The 17,272-nt window shown below is 40.9% G+C and overlaps 1 protein-coding gene and 1 long non-coding RNA gene across 4 annotated transcripts in view; one reads left to right on the forward strand and one right to left on the reverse strand.

Moving 5' to 3' along the window:
• The window catches only part of NR2F2 (nuclear receptor subfamily 2 group F member 2), a 12,078-nt gene extending 11,307 nt beyond the window's left edge, over positions 1–771 (reverse strand). Inside the window, exon 1 of the mRNA XM_085308631.1 lies at positions 320–771. Within this exon, the coding sequence (XP_085164757.1) occupies positions 320–362 (43 nt within the window). The 5' untranslated portion in view covers positions 363–771. The remainder of the gene's footprint in view (positions 1–319) is intronic.
• Positions 1–17,272, forward strand: part of LOC146593783 (uncharacterized) — a 34,174-nt gene that overhangs the window by 1,886 nt on the left and 15,016 nt on the right. For 2 of the 3 annotated variants that reach the window (XR_014896297.1, XR_014896296.1), the window contains exon 2: positions 7,328–7,375. This is a non-coding gene — a long non-coding RNA (uncharacterized LOC146593783). Of the gene's footprint in view, positions 1–7,327; positions 7,376–13,934; positions 14,332–17,272 lie in introns of those variants that run through there. The other variant, XR_014896295.1, reaches the window with a different exon arrangement.

Genomic DNA, 17,272 nt, shown 5'->3' on the forward strand with positions numbered 1-17,272 from the left:
CCGCGCCGCGCCGCTCCGCTCCCCTCCGCGCCGCTCCGCTCCCCTGTTTGTTTGTTTGCCGATTTCTTTATTTAGCGAAAGGACGTGCTAACTGATGGTGCTGCAATTACACACACTCGGGTCTCCCCCCCCCGCCTCCCCTCTTCCCCTCCTTAGAGCAACCCACGTAACCTTAGAAACGATCGTTTAAGACGCACGTTAGCTAACATTTGCTTTTTTGGATTTTTTGTTTTCCTTAAAAGAGAAACACAAGAATCACAACACATTGCCCGAAAAAAAAGTGTCAAAGAAGAAGGAAAAAAACTATAAGTAAACATACCAAAACCATATTTGCCTTGTTCAAGGTCCCAAATCGCTTGCATCTTCCTTTTTCTACCTCTCCTTTAGTTTGGCAGGTGAAACAAACAAACAAAAAAAATGATCAAACCGCTGTTTGCCCCCCAGAAAGATGTGCGTTGGGTAATTAAAGAGAAGTCTCCTTCTTGGTGTTTATCTAAGCGATTGTGCAAACTGATAAAAAAAAAAAAAGTTACAGCCTTCAAGGGGGGGAAAAAAAGGAGGCAAGGTGAAGGGAATAGATTTCCCACAACCTAAAGGGAAGTGCTTTCGATGTATTATTAGCAATCAGCCTTGGGAGAGAGGAAAAAAAAATCCTGAACACACTCTAACTTTACACAGACAAGATTTCAGGGGGGGCTTTGTACATAGCTGCTTAGGAATGTGCGCCTCGCCTTTAAGAAAAAATTCCCAAGCCCAAGGTAGGAGATGTCTTTGAGTGATCCTTGTCTCTCATTTCATTCCTTAGAAGGAAGAGCGTCTCGCTACACCTTGTTTGGAACTGGAAAGGCGAGACTTGAAAAAAGGAAAAAAAAATCACAACCCACCCTTCCAATTGGGGAGAAAAAAAATAAGAGAGGAAAATATCCTAACTTAATGACTGTGGGGGTAGGATGGATGCGACCGATTTCAGCCCCCCTCTCCTTCCCGCTTCCCCCCTTTCCCGGCAGGAAAAAACCAAAGCAAAAAAAAAAAAAAAAAAAAAAAAAAAAGCCAACCGCAAACAACTACAGGCTGAACTATCAACACATGCACCGAAGGGGAAAAATATATAGTGTCCTGTGTAGGGTCGGCAGGGAACGCAAGCAGACGCTAAAGCAAGTTGGGAAAGAATCCGAGCTAATCAGCAATCTCTTTCTCTCTCTCTTTCTTTCTCTCTCTTTCTCTCCCTCTCTCTTTCACTGCCCCTGAGATCCCAGCTAGAAAGAGGCACTCCACATTTTTTCATTACCAAAAATCCGTTGCAATAATCATTTGTTGCTAATTGAAACCCTTAGAGACATTTTCCCCACCCCCTTCACAAACATGGCAACTTTTAGGCATGGGAAGCACGTTTATTTTATTTTATTAAAAAATACGGCTAGGAGGAGGCTCAATCTTTTGCCCACGAGAAATATCAACTCTTCAGCCCCCTTCTCCCGGGGTGTGTAGGGGGGGAAGGTAATGGGACCCCAGTACAGTGAGGGCTTGGGAAAATTTGGAATACATTATAGCGCCTTTGGCAGGAGAATACTCTCCGACTAATGGATTCCTGCTTCTTTGTGTGTGTGTGTGTGTGTGTGTGTGTGTCGGTGTGGGGGGTTTCGGGGAAGAGGGGTGGTGGTCGTGGTGGTGGGGAGCCGAGCTTTTCTTGTCGGGGACTGTTATGGTGAGGAGTGTGTCATACTTGACAAATGGAACAAACGCTCTTCCATTTCTTGCTTGTCCTTGCCTTACAGCAGGAATTAAGTTAACCACAGTGCTGCATGTTAATTGCATGTTTACCGGGCTAATGAAAATTACAATGGGGTTTCGCCACCTCGAACCGTGCTGCAAAAGTAGGAAGGCAGTTGTCATCCCGGCCTTCGGGGAGGGCCGGCCCGGGCAGGGGCCGGGGGCGGCCACCAGCGGTATTGATCAGGAAAAGGATAAATCTTTTAACTGCTCGTTAATACCATAAATATGGTCTACACAAGTTTCCACTCTTGTTAAGTCTAATCAGTACATGGAAGATGGAGACATAGCCCAGCTGAATTAATTTTTATTGTTGCCAGAGGGATACTTGCATCGGTAGGATCCCCCTCTCCTTGCTTGGTGTCCCCCCCCCACCTCCAGCTCCCAAATAGCCCCTAACGGGGGATTGTGAAGGTGTGCAAAAGGCATAGGAGATAAATTGAAGCTTTTCTCCCCTTTTCCAAATGCTTCTTTTCTGTAAAGCTTTACGGGTCGTGCTGGTGGTGGGGAAAGCCTAAAGTGGGGAGATGTGTCCCCCTCCACCGGTTGTTCTTGAGATATGGTGGATGAAAGGATGACCTAGTAATTCAGTTTGATGATAACCATTTTCATGCTTGAAAACAAACTGCCAAATTAAACATAAATGCAAAGAGCAGGGGGAAAGGTAGCAGGAGCAGGGCATTTCCAGATTTTCCCCCAGCCCTCCAAAATGTATTATCTGGAAAGAGAAGGAGGGAAACGCGATTTAAATATCATTTAAATCCAAACCAAAAACAATTCCAGGGAGAAGTCCTCACCTCCTTCTTCTCCCCCCCACCCCCCCACCCCTGGTGTTGCACAGCTCTGGATTTGAAAACTTTGGCCCAACTTGTGGCGATAGCTACAACTTTGCTCTGCAGGGGTCAGAGGTGAGGGCTATTTTAACCCTAAAAGCCTGCGAGTGACCAGGGCTGAGGCTGGGCTCGCAGCACTAATAGCCATAATTACCTCCTCCCATTCCAGGGACATTCCTCGCAGCAGAAATGTTAGACGCCGAATTAAAGAAAATCCTGGAGATGATCATATCTGGGGGGTTGGGGGGAGATAACAGCAATATGAAGGAATTTCAGAGCTCTCCCTTTTGCTTAGGGGGATTGAAGCTTTTTTTTTTTTCCTCCTTTTTTTCCCCCTTGCCAGCATTCCCAAGGCGCTGGGTCTTTGTCTTAGAAGGAATGGAGTGTCTGAATGGTGTGAAAGGGACAGAGAGGGTCGCTTCAAATCGATTTTACTTGTCCTCTCTGTCTTTTCGGATCAACGCCCTTCAATGGACACATAGGTGCTCTTTCAACCAAAAACTTGTGCAACATTTTCTGCCTGTATTGGTGCTAAATACAATAAATGCTGGGCAGATTTTTTTTTCTTTCTTTCCAAAGCAGAAAGCACCCTAATTAAATTGTTTTATATGGACAGTCAAGACAGACCAATTAAGTATGCATTAGTATAAAGATATATTCGAGAGATAAGCGCTCTATAGGAGCCCTGTCTAGGCAAGGTGTGTAAAGTGTCCTCTGGAAGAGAGGTTGAAGCAGGTTTTCATATGGATTTTTCCCCTCCATTGCCTGCTATACTCGAGTAACGGACTGAATAAGTTAGCGAAAAGCCATTAGTGAAAGTGGTTTCTAAACAAAGTTAACAGGTGGACGTAGCTGGCTTTAGATTTGAATAATAGTCGCACCTCTATAACACGCAGCCCCATATTTATTTAACATGCATGCACGCAATGCACATTTATAGAAATAAATGCCTTCGCCCTACAGCTTGTGTGCAAAAACACACACCGGGAAATGAAATGAGGAGCYGGGCATTTCCGCAGGCTGCAGCACACGGTGTGTGCGAGCGCGCCCGCGCAGCCCGGACACGGCGAGGCACCTTTCGGGTGCGCGCACCTTGCTCGGCTCCGGGCAGCCGCAGCCGCGCAGCCCCGCGCCGCCGCGCAGCCCCGCGCCGCCGGGGACACGCTACTTAATCCTGGACTAATTACACCTGGAAATATTTCCTAGTCGAGGCATAGGCTTTCCCAAGAGTGAAATAACAGAGCAGGAGAAAGCATCGCAGGCGCGCACACACGCGAACCTCTCTTTCTTGTCCGTTTTAACTCCCTGGGAAAGCGGTCGTGTATGGATAACCGCAGGAACCGGGCTTTAAGCTCTTCTCCCTTTCCATTTCTTTCTTCTGCAGACTTTCCATGTCAAAAAAAAAAAAAAAAAAAAAAAAAAAAAAAGAAACCCACCCAACCCTCAGTCCTGACTCGGTCTGAAACGGTTTCAGGCAGAGCTCCAGGGTGCTACGAGGAGAAGTATAGAGAAGTTGCTGGTGCGCCCTATGCTCCTGGGCACTTTCGTTAGCCCCCACGCCACGAAGAGCCGTGGGAGCACGGCCAGCGCCTGGGGATGCTGCACGGCGAGACRCAGCAACAGACCCTCACGGAAATCGCCCCTTTAATGTGCTACTGCRCCGTCGAGACTCGAGGGGCCAGGAAAAAGGGAATAGAGGGGTGCAAGGAAGCAAAGCAACTGCCTAGTTTGATATTCATTTTCTAGCTGCATTTTAGAAGTGCTGGGACATCAGAGCGAGATGGGAGAGGGGAGAATAAGCCATTCCGTGCCTAGGTGGGTTAATGTCAAAGTAAACAGGTTAGAAACAGACGTTTCTAAAGGCTCTATTTCTCTCTTTACGGGTTACCTTCGAGGATAAATCCTAACAGACTGTATGGGGGGGCAAAGTATTCATCTGAAGGAGATCTCAGCAAGTCACTCCCGGACAATAGTCCACCTCCTGTTGGGTTGCGTATTGATCAGGAGAGGAGCTGAAGATGTCGCCACACTAAATATTTACTGATCACACACAAATAGCCGGGACTTGAACGATTTTCTCCTGTGAGGAGAGCAGAGAGAGAAGGGTAAATCATTTTATTAGTGTGTATAAAGCAAAGAGCACACTCTGGCTTGGAGTGTTTTAAGATGTGTCTTCAGCTGGATGAAAAGAGTTAGGGAAATCGATATGGAGTGATTAGACGAGCCAGTCGTGTCAAAGAGAGAGGCTGTGAATTTCATGGATTTGGTTATACCGGGAGGGGGAAAATGTATCGAGAGATTAAAGGGAGGAACCCATTGTAGCAGAGCCAATGAAAAAATAATATCTAATCAGACCCGGCAAAGGTASGGACGGGATAAGACCCACATTTCTTAAGAATCACATCAGCTAGAGAGGAATCAGGAACACACATGAAAGAGGCAAGCGGGGGGAGAGCAGGCAAGGACGGGGCTACAGAGTAGATACAGGAGAGGCAGGGAAAAAAAAATCCGCCTCCCCCGTAGAGCAATGCCTGAGACACTACGAAAATGGGGACAAAAGACATGGGAGCGAGAGGAAGGAGCGGCCGGAGTGAGCGGCCGCCTGACTTTGGGATCAAGTTGAGGGGACTCCAGAGCTGGGTGCCCACCAGGCAGGGATGTCTCTAAGAGCAGGAGCGAGGGCAGATGCTCCTCTGATGCGAGGGTTTCAATCCTTCTCCTTCAAGTTTGTTCTCCCCTCTCCCTACCCGCCTTACTTCCCCCCACCCCCAGCAAATGTGGTGAGTAAAATGGATTTTAGCGTTTAACCACCTCATTTTATCCACGTAATGACAAGTCTCGTAATATGTAATCTACAGATTACTGCCATTCGAGGGAGACCACAAGTGGCATCAAAAAAATCAGCATTTCTGAAAATGACAAAATGGCTAAACCCAGCCCGTGCTTCAAAGYATTTCGGTCGGGGAGCTGCTGCCGCGGGGAAACCTTCAGCGGGGTCTCAGGTGTAACAGCCTCCATCGAGGGGGCCGGGCAGATTAAAGAAAAYTTTGCTTGAGACACCCAAATGCGTTAGTACCAAAGGGCACGAGGCTGGGAGCGGGGCAGGGCTCTGCCAGGCGACACTAAAACTGCTTCTTTAGGGAAGCTCGGGAATTTTTGCCTCGAATCACCGGTATTTGGGCCGTGTCCAAACACTGCTTTCTCTGCCTGTATTTCTCTTCGGAAGAACTAGGATGTGACTGCAGAGAACTAAGTCGCAGGAGCGAGGGGAAGTTTGAGCCGCAGTTTAAATGATGCTATTCGCTGGGAGAGAGAAAAGCTATCTCAAGCTAGGAACCGGAGAGGAAAACTGATGTGAAAACAGCTTTTCACTTCTCCGCAAAGTGCTAATTTTGCTACTGTAAACAAACACTGAAGTTAGAAACAGCTGCAAATAGCCTGCCGGTCACTCAGGGCTAGGGGATGAAGGAAGAAAAATGACTTATGGTCATTTCGGGGGGTGCATTTCATCCAAACTCCGCTTTCTCCCCAGATCAGCGGTTGCTGCTGTTTTCAGTTGTGGAGAGGGAAAATATAGGCATATTAACTGCATTTCATGTTAGCCTATAGAGTTCAGGCAGCTCGGCTGGATCACTAATGCAACAGGAAACCTCGGGATAGACACAGCCTAATTAACAGTTTTCCATAGCTGAAGCGATTTTTAAGAATCCCAGTGGATTAGACCAATATGTTCAGGTGTGAGGCTACGAGGGCCTATAACTCCTTTCACTATAATCTTATAACCTCCTTACCTAATTCCTTAGATTGCAGATAGGAAGAGTCTGACCCTGGAGGTCGTAAAGAGCTCGGTTTCATTAACCCTTCCCTCTCCAGCGCAGAGCCAGGGTTAACTGCGCTGATCTAAAGTGTGTGTGTGAGTGTGCGTGCGTGCGTGTGTGCTTGGGGGAGGGAGGGAGAAAAGGATCTGCAATAGTGAGAGATTCAACGGGGGTGCAAGGTTGAAAATGATTTCTGCTCCCTTCTATTGCATTCCCCTCCCCTGATCCAAAGGAAAATGGAAAAGAAAGGGAACTTTCTTTTTCTTCTTCTTCTTTTTTTCTTCCCCATGCACCGGGTGGTTCCTAAATTTACGGACGTTTGCGAGACAATTCATTCCCTTCACAACATTTCAGATTTTTTTTAATCGTTTTTCAAACGTGGAGGAAATGAAACATTCTAGAAACGTCAGATATTGCAAAAAGCAAAGCAGTCTCCATCTTTAGGACCAGCAGCAATTTCTTTAGCTTCTCATCCACACTACAGCTATAATCTTTAAAGAAAAAAAAAAATCTAGAAAAGATTCTCAGCCTGTATTTGTCTCGTAACACACCTGGTTTATATTTTAATAGGTAGTTACATTGTATTGATTCAGGATACATCACTGATGTTGAAAGTTAATAACTCTCAAATTATATCTATCTGCCTACATACATAATTGCATACACAGTATAACACTGTAAAAATTTGCATTTGGCTGCACATTCTTTGTTCTTAAATCTTTTAACATAGTGAATTGTTCCTTTGAAGAAAATGCTATTGAATCACATGTTTAAGGAAAAGATGCTTCTAAACTATATGTTTAAGCAATGAAATTATTGAGTGAAATACAGGTTTCTTTGTATTTCACACAAACTTTCCCATACGCCAGGCTTAACCTATGCATCTGAACTGCTTTTTTCTCCCAGCCAGAAGGCAGAAATACGTGAGCTGCTGAGAGAGGTGGGTACTTTTTGGTAAGTTTGTTTAGCTATGATCTTCAGATACATTTATTGTACTTTCAAATTCTTTGGATACTAATTGAGCTAGCAAACAATATCCCAGCTGAATGTCTCAACTCCTTCCCTATTTAACAAGCTCTGAATATAGAATTAAACTGTAGCCATCATTCTACTAAATAATATAGCTTAGAAGTCAGTGAAAAAAAGTTAAAACCAAATTATACTTGCTGCCTTATATCTGACTCCTTCTCCTTTCAGCAGTCCCAATAATGAACTCTTTGAAGGGTTTTTTGATTTCTGAGTGACATTATCAAAAATAATTAGCAGAATCAAAAGTGGTTAGAAAGTTTGAAATAACGTGTCTAAATATTTCATATTCCTACTTCTAATACTAACCCATCAGTTGTAAAAAGGAAACATTATTTATTTATTCTGTGATAGTTTAAAAATACAGAAAGATAGATTATTTATGCTAGCAGTTCCTATTTTCCAGGGCCTGAGATATGACATAAATAGAGATTGAACTATCGTGAAAACACAGAATAATAATATATATATAAAAAAAAAAAGCCCCAAAACCCTGGACAGGGATACATACAGACAAAGAGCTATATAACTGCATCTGAACATTATTACATATTACATTAGGGGATTGTTAAAAAATGTGTATTTATAACCTTATAATTAAAATACATTCTTATCTCTTGCCTCTGAAAGGTTGCAGCTTTCTTGGAAATATTTTGAGTGCATATTTTAAAATCCATGTCCTGAATTAAATTAAGATGAGCTGCTTTACCCAATAGTAAAATACTTGTCTGCTTTCAAGGTTTAAGTTTCAACTGCCTATCAATCTCCATATCATTTTCTTTGTATTTCCCCTCCTTATGTTTGCAGACAGTATTTAAAATGATAYGATATTAGCTTATATCAAATTCTAATTTCTATCTGTAAGAAATTGATCAGTCTTACCCAAATAATCCCATGTGTTTGGGCAAAGATAATTTTTTGTACAAAGAATTTTCGCCTGAAAGAGTTAAACTGAAAACTTAAAAGCAAAGGGATACCCACAAACAGCGAAAAATGGCACGTCTACTTTCTCTCAACCGGCTTGCATAATATCACACATTAGGAAGCAAATATTTTTGAATCTAAGACTGGTTTTAGTTTTTAATATGAAATAATTACACAGAATTTTATTTCCAGAGAGAACGTTTCTTCCAGCTACAATGTTTTGCTTTGATCTAAGTATTAAGGGGTAATAAAATAACCATTTTTGGAGCCTAAGCATATTGATGCTTAAAGGAATGTTATGCTTTCAATCAAATACTAACATTAGATTATCCAAAGGTATTCATCCTTCTTCTGTCAGGAACCCATTTGTTCTTTTACTCCCATAGTCACTCACATATGTTTTAGTGTATTTTGTTATTTTATATCAGAATTTGCACTATCGAGGTGGGAAGCTTTTACGCAGACTGAGATCATGTTCCACCCGTGCAATTTGTGCTATTTATCATACAGATTCCCAGTTCAGCCACTCTTTACACTTGCTGTACGCCACCACCATCACTCCTCTCTGAGAGCGACTACTAAGCAATAACGTCTTCTAAGCAATATTTTGTTTTATATCTTCATTTTTTTTTTTACCTGGAGAATCAACCATTTGGACCTATCCTGAACAATTAACCTTTCCTTTGTATGAGAGACTTAAGTGCAGTACTTCATAAAGACATGAAAAAGACATCCCAGACAGCAGAACCTGAGCCCAAGCTTGTGACGGGGTAAAAAAGGAAGGAGAAGAGTTTTTATCTCTTCCCCTTGCAAACTCTTAACAGTTCTAAGTTTCAGGGCGACAATAAAACAGTTTTGATAACAAAGCTCATGGGTTTCTCTGCCACATAAAGTTTTCTTAATAATAAAAAAGAAGAAACTTTATCCCTGCTAAATTAAAATAGGGCAGATGTTGGATATGGTTCATATTAGCCAGCCTTTCACCCCTTTGCCCCTGGCACTAAAGTTCTGACTTTTTCTTTACACTATGTCTGTTTCTAACTGAAAGGTATTATTCCTGCCCTAGCTCTCTTCTCGTATTTATTTTTTCAGTGTCTAAAATTAAACCTATTCATTTAGTAACATACATTCTATTTCAGATTGCTAAACCTGGCCGGAGAGGGGAAACATTTTCCAAAAAGTGATGCACCACTGACCTTAAAAGAAAACACATGCCARGGAAAGCTGTTCTTAAAAGGTTTATTTCTAGATAGGTGTGTAGCTCTGTTGACATTATAYGGATAATGGTTGTATCGCAACTGGCTTTCAAGGCCCAAGAGGTTTATGTTTTCTTCTGATCATAAGTATAATACAATTCTAAAAGTGCRTGAAGTCTCATCACTTTAGGTATTTAAAGCTAGATTGAAAAAATTCTCATGAAACAGATATTATAGTGGGAAGCCTTGCTGAGGAAGCAGGGGATAGACAAAAAGGGRGRAAAAAAAAAGCCTTTCCATACCAGCTATATGAAAACCCTGGTCATTAAACTCCTAGGATAGTACAGTTCTTTTTTCCAGGGCTGAGAAGATAGAATTTATTGTCCATTTGGAACGACCAAGTTTAAGCTAATAAAAGGCCCTCTGTAAGCAGAAATGCCAAAGTTGATGTTTGGTGTAGTTTTCAATGGTAGAGTTTATATAGGATGGGGCTCTGCACTATTTGAAATTACTTATATCTCTGCAGCTGAAGATGATTTGACATACAGAAGTAAACGCTAGTAGGCAATGGCTGAAGGTTAATCAGCATTGCTTTCTGAATTAGACATCTGAAAGCAGGAAAAAGTGAAAGCTGCTCCCTCTATCCTTTCCCTTTCCTAAGGCACTGCTAACTTTTATGATTTTTTTTCTCTTCCTCTTTTACTATCTGTCTTTGTGCCTGAGGGCCAGTGAAAGAACACTGCAGATTCTAGATTGCTTTCAGAGTTTCCCTTTGCTGATGATGGATTACCATGTCAATTTAAACGGCATAGGATTAATTTGTTTCAATGATTTCTCTTTAGGCTGAATGCCAGTCTTTTTTCTCTCTCTCTCTTCTTGCTCTTCATAATAATAATAATAATAATAATAAAAAATAATAATAAATCCGTAAAACCCCTAAATTCTTTTGATATCCCACATTAAAAAGACAATAATAGAAATAGACAAGTTAGGTGTAACGTTGCAACACAGTTACAGGTTTGAGTGTTTTTATCTTATTCTAAGGGGCTGCAGCATACAGTCAGTCACATTAAAATGAAATTGGATCCAACGTTTATTCAATAAATACTTGTCTTGTAGGTAATCCAGAGCAGAGTGCTTTTGACACATAAGGACTTAATTTGTCTTGGATAACAAGTTATTAATATAGCACATTTAAACTTGCCACCTACAATAAGGTCATTTAGATCTATAATATGACTCACAGGAGAACTTCATAAAGGGAGAAACAAAGTTTGAAACTGCGTTCTGGAGCGCTGCTCCCCGTGCACGTACACAGCTCATTGTTTGCTGCTTTTCGGAAGAAARTTCAGAGCAGTAAGAGCCACCCAAACCAAAACGGTATGTGCTGGCAAAACAGAAAAGGAAACAAAGAACAAAAAGAAACATTTTTAAATGAATAATCTTTAAAATTGTGCTGCTTCTGGTGGCAAACTCATCGCAGCTTTGAAAGTGGAAAAACAACTTTTGGTTCTGAGTAGAAATTCGCTTATTTTGCACCATACCTCTTCCATGTGCTTTGCAATTTACTTACATTTAGTGGTAAGCAAGGAAGTTGGAACATAATCCACCCACGAATGTTATTGCTGTAATTTGATTGTGCTATGTTTGTTCATGCATTAGCTGTATATGTAAAGAGAAGTGGGGATGTGTGGTGATGATCTGTGTACAGCCTGAACAAACAGCGATGTTTCAGCACATCCTGGGTTTCAAAACCAAAATACTTAGCAATTCTTTAGAAATTTGGAAAGCTGGGGATGGGGTACTTAATTTCAGACCTGTGCTAACCTAACCTAACTGTGCCTGCAAGAGTTGCACCAGGACCGGTATATTGCGGGCATGCTACACAGGACGTGTTTTCTGGCTGCCAATTCAGTCTCCACACTGTATACGTGAGCTTTACTATGCTGTTTTTATATATCAAGCTCCTGGTTGCTCTTACCCTGGCAGATCATGTCTCTTTAAGTAACTAAATCTTATTTTTAAGCTCTTCCTGGGAAAAGGATGTTACATATGAGTAGAAAAATTCAGGCAAGAAAGGCTAATTGAATGAAAGGAGAGAATTAGGTTAAAAATAGAGTACAATCTAGTATCACATTTTCACTAGTGTAACCTGAAATGAAGGTGTCTCCAAGTCCCTAGTGATGCCAGAGTGTTTAGATGTTGGGCACAGATGGAGACACCTATTGAAATGTGTCTGAAGAAGATTAATAGGACTTGTCAGTGTTGGGAAAGCACTGCTTTGCTGTAAATTTCTACTAGCACAAGATGAATTACCGATGAATGCTCAGTTATCAACCCCATCACTATCATTGGACACTAAATCAAATTGAGCAGTTATCTACAATCAGAAAATTTCTTTTAAAAATAGGCATACACCTTTAGGCTTAAACTCTTTAATAAGACAATATCCTCTATGGTATGTGTGTGTTCACTAAAGGATACATTTTATAGTTTCTAGACAAAAAAGCTATTTTTCAGTAACAAACCCTAAGTTATATGTGAAATTAGGCTTGTAGAACAATAGAAGTTATTCAGAAAATACTAGCTGTACAATATAACATTTTGCTGTGGGCCTGATCCAAACCCAGTTTTAATTCATTTCGTTAGACTTTGGATCAGGCCTTATTTTTGAGAGGTTKATTGTCATCACTCTCTCCCTTTATTTTTGGGGATGACAATAAACTTCTCCCTACGATAAAGACTGAGCATCCAAATTCCATATTAATGCAACATAGCTGTCAAGACTGAGGGTATACATATAATAATAATACTCCTCCAAACATACTTAGGAAATGACAGCTTAMTATAATGAAATATGTGATGAAAGAAACTATGAATAGTATTTTAGGTAAGAATATTTCCTTCCCTCCTTTATAAAAGAGCTTTCAAAATGATCACAAGCATTTACCAGCCCAGTGAAAAAGTGTATTAGGTGTATTTAAAATATGCAGATGACAATGATTTATTATTAAATAAGCATTATGTATTTCTAGTTTCTAAGCTTTCTCTCTCTTTCTCACCTAGGCACTTACTTTATCCAAAGAGATTCATTGTAGCATGTTTTTGGAAGCCAATTTTTCCCTTTTATTATAGACAAGTGCAGTCATTTGTATTTAGGGAGGGAGACAGGTACAGTGCCTTTATCTGATCCGTATCCTCATCACATCCACGCTCTTAATCAACGGCAAATTCCTGTTGTCCAGGATCAGGCCCCACCTGCACTACCTCTCAGCCAAGGGATATATCCTTCTCTTCACCTCCACATATCCTACCTGTGATGCATGTTACTTTTTGAGAAAGGAGTAATATACTATTTACYACAATGTGCAGCTTCAAAGGCTTTCTGTGTTTCTCATCTCCAGCCAAAGCTTATTATTTATCACCTAAAAAATTAACCAGTAAGGGATAGTAGCAGTTATTGCCTTCGTTTTTACATCCTAATTTTCACACAAAAAATGTCCTGTATTAGGGCCAGATTCTCAATCAGATGGAAGTTATTAACTTTAAGTAGAACTGAGCCTATTTCAGCCAGCCACAGTCCATGCCCTTCTAACACAGTTYCTTTACAGCATCCCCGAGTTTATTTTTTTCTTTGGAGGGCATGATTCTTTAAATATGTTTGTTTTACAGAGAGCAGCAGTGGATTCTTAACTTTTTTTCTGCAAAGATGTAAAGAGAATATTAATACAGAATATTAATGGAATCCAGTGCAGCAAAATGCTTTTAGATTGTAGTAGCTGAGAAATATGAACTAGTGAACATAATCCATAAACGCTATTTGGTTACTATAATGCTCGAATCTGTATTTATTACAACCCCACTCTGATGCTTATACCACTGAAACTGCTAGATTTATACACRCTAATGGTTTCACAATAGGAAAAACCTGTGTTCTTTATCTTTCTTTTCCTGTCCAAAATAACCCCTTCCACATATACTTCAGGCTTCYCTGGACCTTGTCTGGGTTTAATCACAGACTGTGGGACAAAATGTGCATTATTAAGAAATATAAATATTTTCAGAAGCAATCAAAGGGTTGAAAGATTGATTCGGCATGTAGATTGGATTTAATTCGAAGCAGCTTTGTTCTAATGAGGACTACTGGGATACAAAGACAGCAGCCGCTTATGGCCACCAGTTGGGAACTTCAATTCATTGCAGTAACCTGTCAAGAATTTCAAGAAACTGCTAGGTATTAAGCGACAAAGTGGTGGGGAAGCTGGCCGTCTTTTGTTTTCAGCCTCCTCCTTCAGAGAACAGATTTGTATTTCATAGTCCCTGTCTTACCAAAATGACAATTATGGCTGATTTCTTGCTGCACATAGGGCTGAATTCTGCAGTTCCCCGCTCAGGCAAAACTCCTACTGAATTCAGCGGCACCTTTGCCTAAAGGAAAGGTAGCAAAACTTGGCAGAGCCATAACTACAGTAAAATTCAAGAGATCTGTCGCGATTTGCACTGCCTCGAGACCTGGTGTGGTTGCTTTCACGGTGCCTTTCTCTGTTAGATTTTGCTACCTGCACCCATGGATGTGATGAGATTTTTTGATCAGCATGGTGTTTTTCAGCGCAAAGACATAAAGAGAAATGCAGCTCTGTGATGGCTTGGAAGATCTTGTATTGTTGTTGGACGACCCAGCAGAACTGCTGGACGCTACCTACCTCACAGGAGGAAACCCCATAATGCTCAATAAAATATCCTTAAAGATGAATCTTAACAAAATGGGACACCTGATTGCTTTCCTCTCAGACTTAGAAAATCTACTGGTAAAATTCTACATCCACTGGAGGGGGGGGAGGTGTCACGTCACAGGTACTTGGGGAATGCAGGACCCTGTCAGCTTTCCTAAATGTCGAACATACAGTCATAATCRCAATATATACAGGATCAAACGCTGACTAGTTTCTCTCTCCCCTTAGTGCTCTCCCCCGCCTTGCTACTTTTGTCCGTAAAAGCAACAGAAAGAGAGAAAGCTTGAATTTTCTGAACTGTTTCACCCATCCACAGCTGGAATTCCAAAGTGAAATGAAAATGCCTTTAAAATCAACCCTACATGGGAGCCTGAGAGAACAAGTTTTCCTTTGTTGTAGGGTATAGTATTATTTGCTGTAGGTTTTTGATATACATTCTAAATTAGGCCTGCAAAGGAATGCTTCATCTTTAATTCATCACTCTCAGCTGAAAGAGATTAGCAATGTCTAGCACGCACCCTTCGTATGGTGCTGACCTCATCAAGTATGGCCTGAAATTAATTAGCCTCATTCATTCCAAATGGAAAAGGATAATGGAGCTGCATTTTAGAGATGACCATCACAAATTGTATGCAGCATATTTAAAATCCCCCCCCACTTCCCTCCCCATTTAAAAACTATGTAGATTAAAATTCTTTCCAGAACTTGCAATATGTCAGCGTTATCAAGGCATTAGGGGTARAAACCATTCAGTTTTTATTCATGGAACTGGGACCACATTTTGTGCATGTGGCTGTAAAAACAGCGAGTCTGTCTTAATGGCAGAACACCTGGAATTAATTTGACATTTCCAGGTGCTCTGGCATACTGGGGCATCAAGGCACTCGATGTTTAAACATTCTTCCACTCGCTCACTTAAATCAATATGAAAGTGGTGTCCCTTTGTCATTCATACATGCAAAGTGCTAGCACAAACTCCAGCTTGGCTTTAGACTCCTACATCACTCATAATCTAATTAGAAATCAGAGCAGAGCTGAAGCAGCATTCTTTGTGGATTCTTGGGCAGCAAATAGGGATACTTCTCTTTTGTTTYCCTTCTCGATTGCATCGTTCACAGGCTTTCATGCCAGACCTCTAAAGGTGGTTAGGTGCCTCAAGATGTTGACAGGCATGAGGGACAAGATTATTAAAGGTATTTAGGTGCCTAGCCTGGTTGATTTCAAATGGAATTAAGCAACTGGACATTACTGGGGGGAGGAGGGGGGAAAGAAAGCAAAAAAAGCTTCCACTGTGTATGAAAAGGTCTAAGCTACTGTCCCAAACTCTAGTAACACAGCTGATATTTTTCCAGGGCAATTTCACTGAAGTCTGCTAATTTTTACTGATGTCTGGGGGCACTGAGCTCCTTAAATTTGAGTGGTGTACTGCAGCCCAGTCTGCTAGGTCTGTCAGCTGTTTCACGGCTAGGAACTGTGGTGGCACGTGCTCTGGTTGTTTCCCTRGGGATCAGGAGAGATAATGAACGTAGGATTTCCCATTGGAATTTGGAAGTACCTATGTCTAAGACAATGCTGAAGACTGGGCCAAAATCCACATCCAGCCTGGATTCCTCTGTTTGAGTAGTTCAGTCTCAAACTGTGATTGCTGATGGATCATAACGACATTCTCTCTCCTTACTTCTCGGCATTAGACAACCAAGAAAATTTGAGATAGAATTTTGAACAAGAGATATGCTTTTCCTCACGCCAAATAATTAATTGTGAAATAGATTTTAAAATGACAAAGTTCTATAAAAATACGTCTGTAGTTTTTACGGCCAAGGGTGAATATGCAGGGAAAATATTTTGTGGTATCTGCTATAATCACCTGATACACTTGAAATTTGAAATTTAATTATTTCTCTTCAACCCAAACAAATGTTTGTCCTCCAAAGACTCCATTCATTAAGACTGCCATTGAGCCCAGACTGATCACATTATTATTGAATGAATTTACATTTGTCTACCATGAGTAAAGCTGCTAACCATCTGATAATCCAAATTTGCTCAGGAAAAAAAAGAATAAGCAAATGTTAGAAGCAGCAGGTGAACTCATGCCATAGTTATTAAGTCTTCTTCCAGGGGAAGCACAGGATAGATTCAATTGTTATGTTAGGCCAGGTTGTGAGTCCATGTCAATTTTGTTTGAGATCTTATCTTAGCTCAGAACTGTTTCCTCCTAAATTAAACTAAATGCTGAAGACATGAGAAGCATATTGACCTGAAGATTCAAAAGTTTGGACTCAGCAGCCTTCTGATCTTTTGTCCACAGAGTATTGAATTATAAAACTGTGGAATATTAAATAATCATGATTATCTTCAACTTGCCTAAATTCATTTGTCAGGCTGAAACACTGGCATGGATTTCCCTTACTGTTTTTTCAGAATAATACTTTGATTCTGCCAGAAAGTTGATTTGATTTGCCACATACCTTACAGGCTGTGGTCCCATACTTATATTGAGTCTCARGTACTGACCAGATTTGGTCATGAATTCAATCTTTACTGTTCTTAATCCCTCTTTTTCAAATATCATTGTCCAATAAACCACAAAAGAAAAAAAAAAACTCCACAGAAAAACACAAACCGTAAGCAAACCGCAAGTTCCCCTCCCCCCCCCCAAATTCTAGTACTTTGTTTAGTTGTTATCGTGCACCAACAGTTCTTGAGATTCAGAAATGCTGTATAATTCACCTGGGATAAGAAATCAAATTTAAAAACGAGCTGAACAGACATTTTTAGGAATAAGTAAGTTTCTAAATAAACCAGCTTTTTAATTCCARCTTTTCTACATTAGTACTATAAATCAATACACTCTGCACTTGGAGGAACTCAGATGAGTTTGAATTGTCATAATTAAATACCACCTTATTTCTTGCAGCACAGTCAAATATGGAGTTTTACTCCTGACACAAGACTTTTCCCAAGTAGGC

The sequence above is a fragment of the Rhea americana genome, unplaced genomic scaffold, assembly GCF_003343005.1.
Source record: "Rhea americana isolate MKP2758 unplaced genomic scaffold, rheAme1 scaffold_28, whole genome shotgun sequence".
Taxonomy (NCBI): Eukaryota; Metazoa; Chordata; class Aves; order Rheiformes; family Rheidae; genus Rhea; species Rhea americana.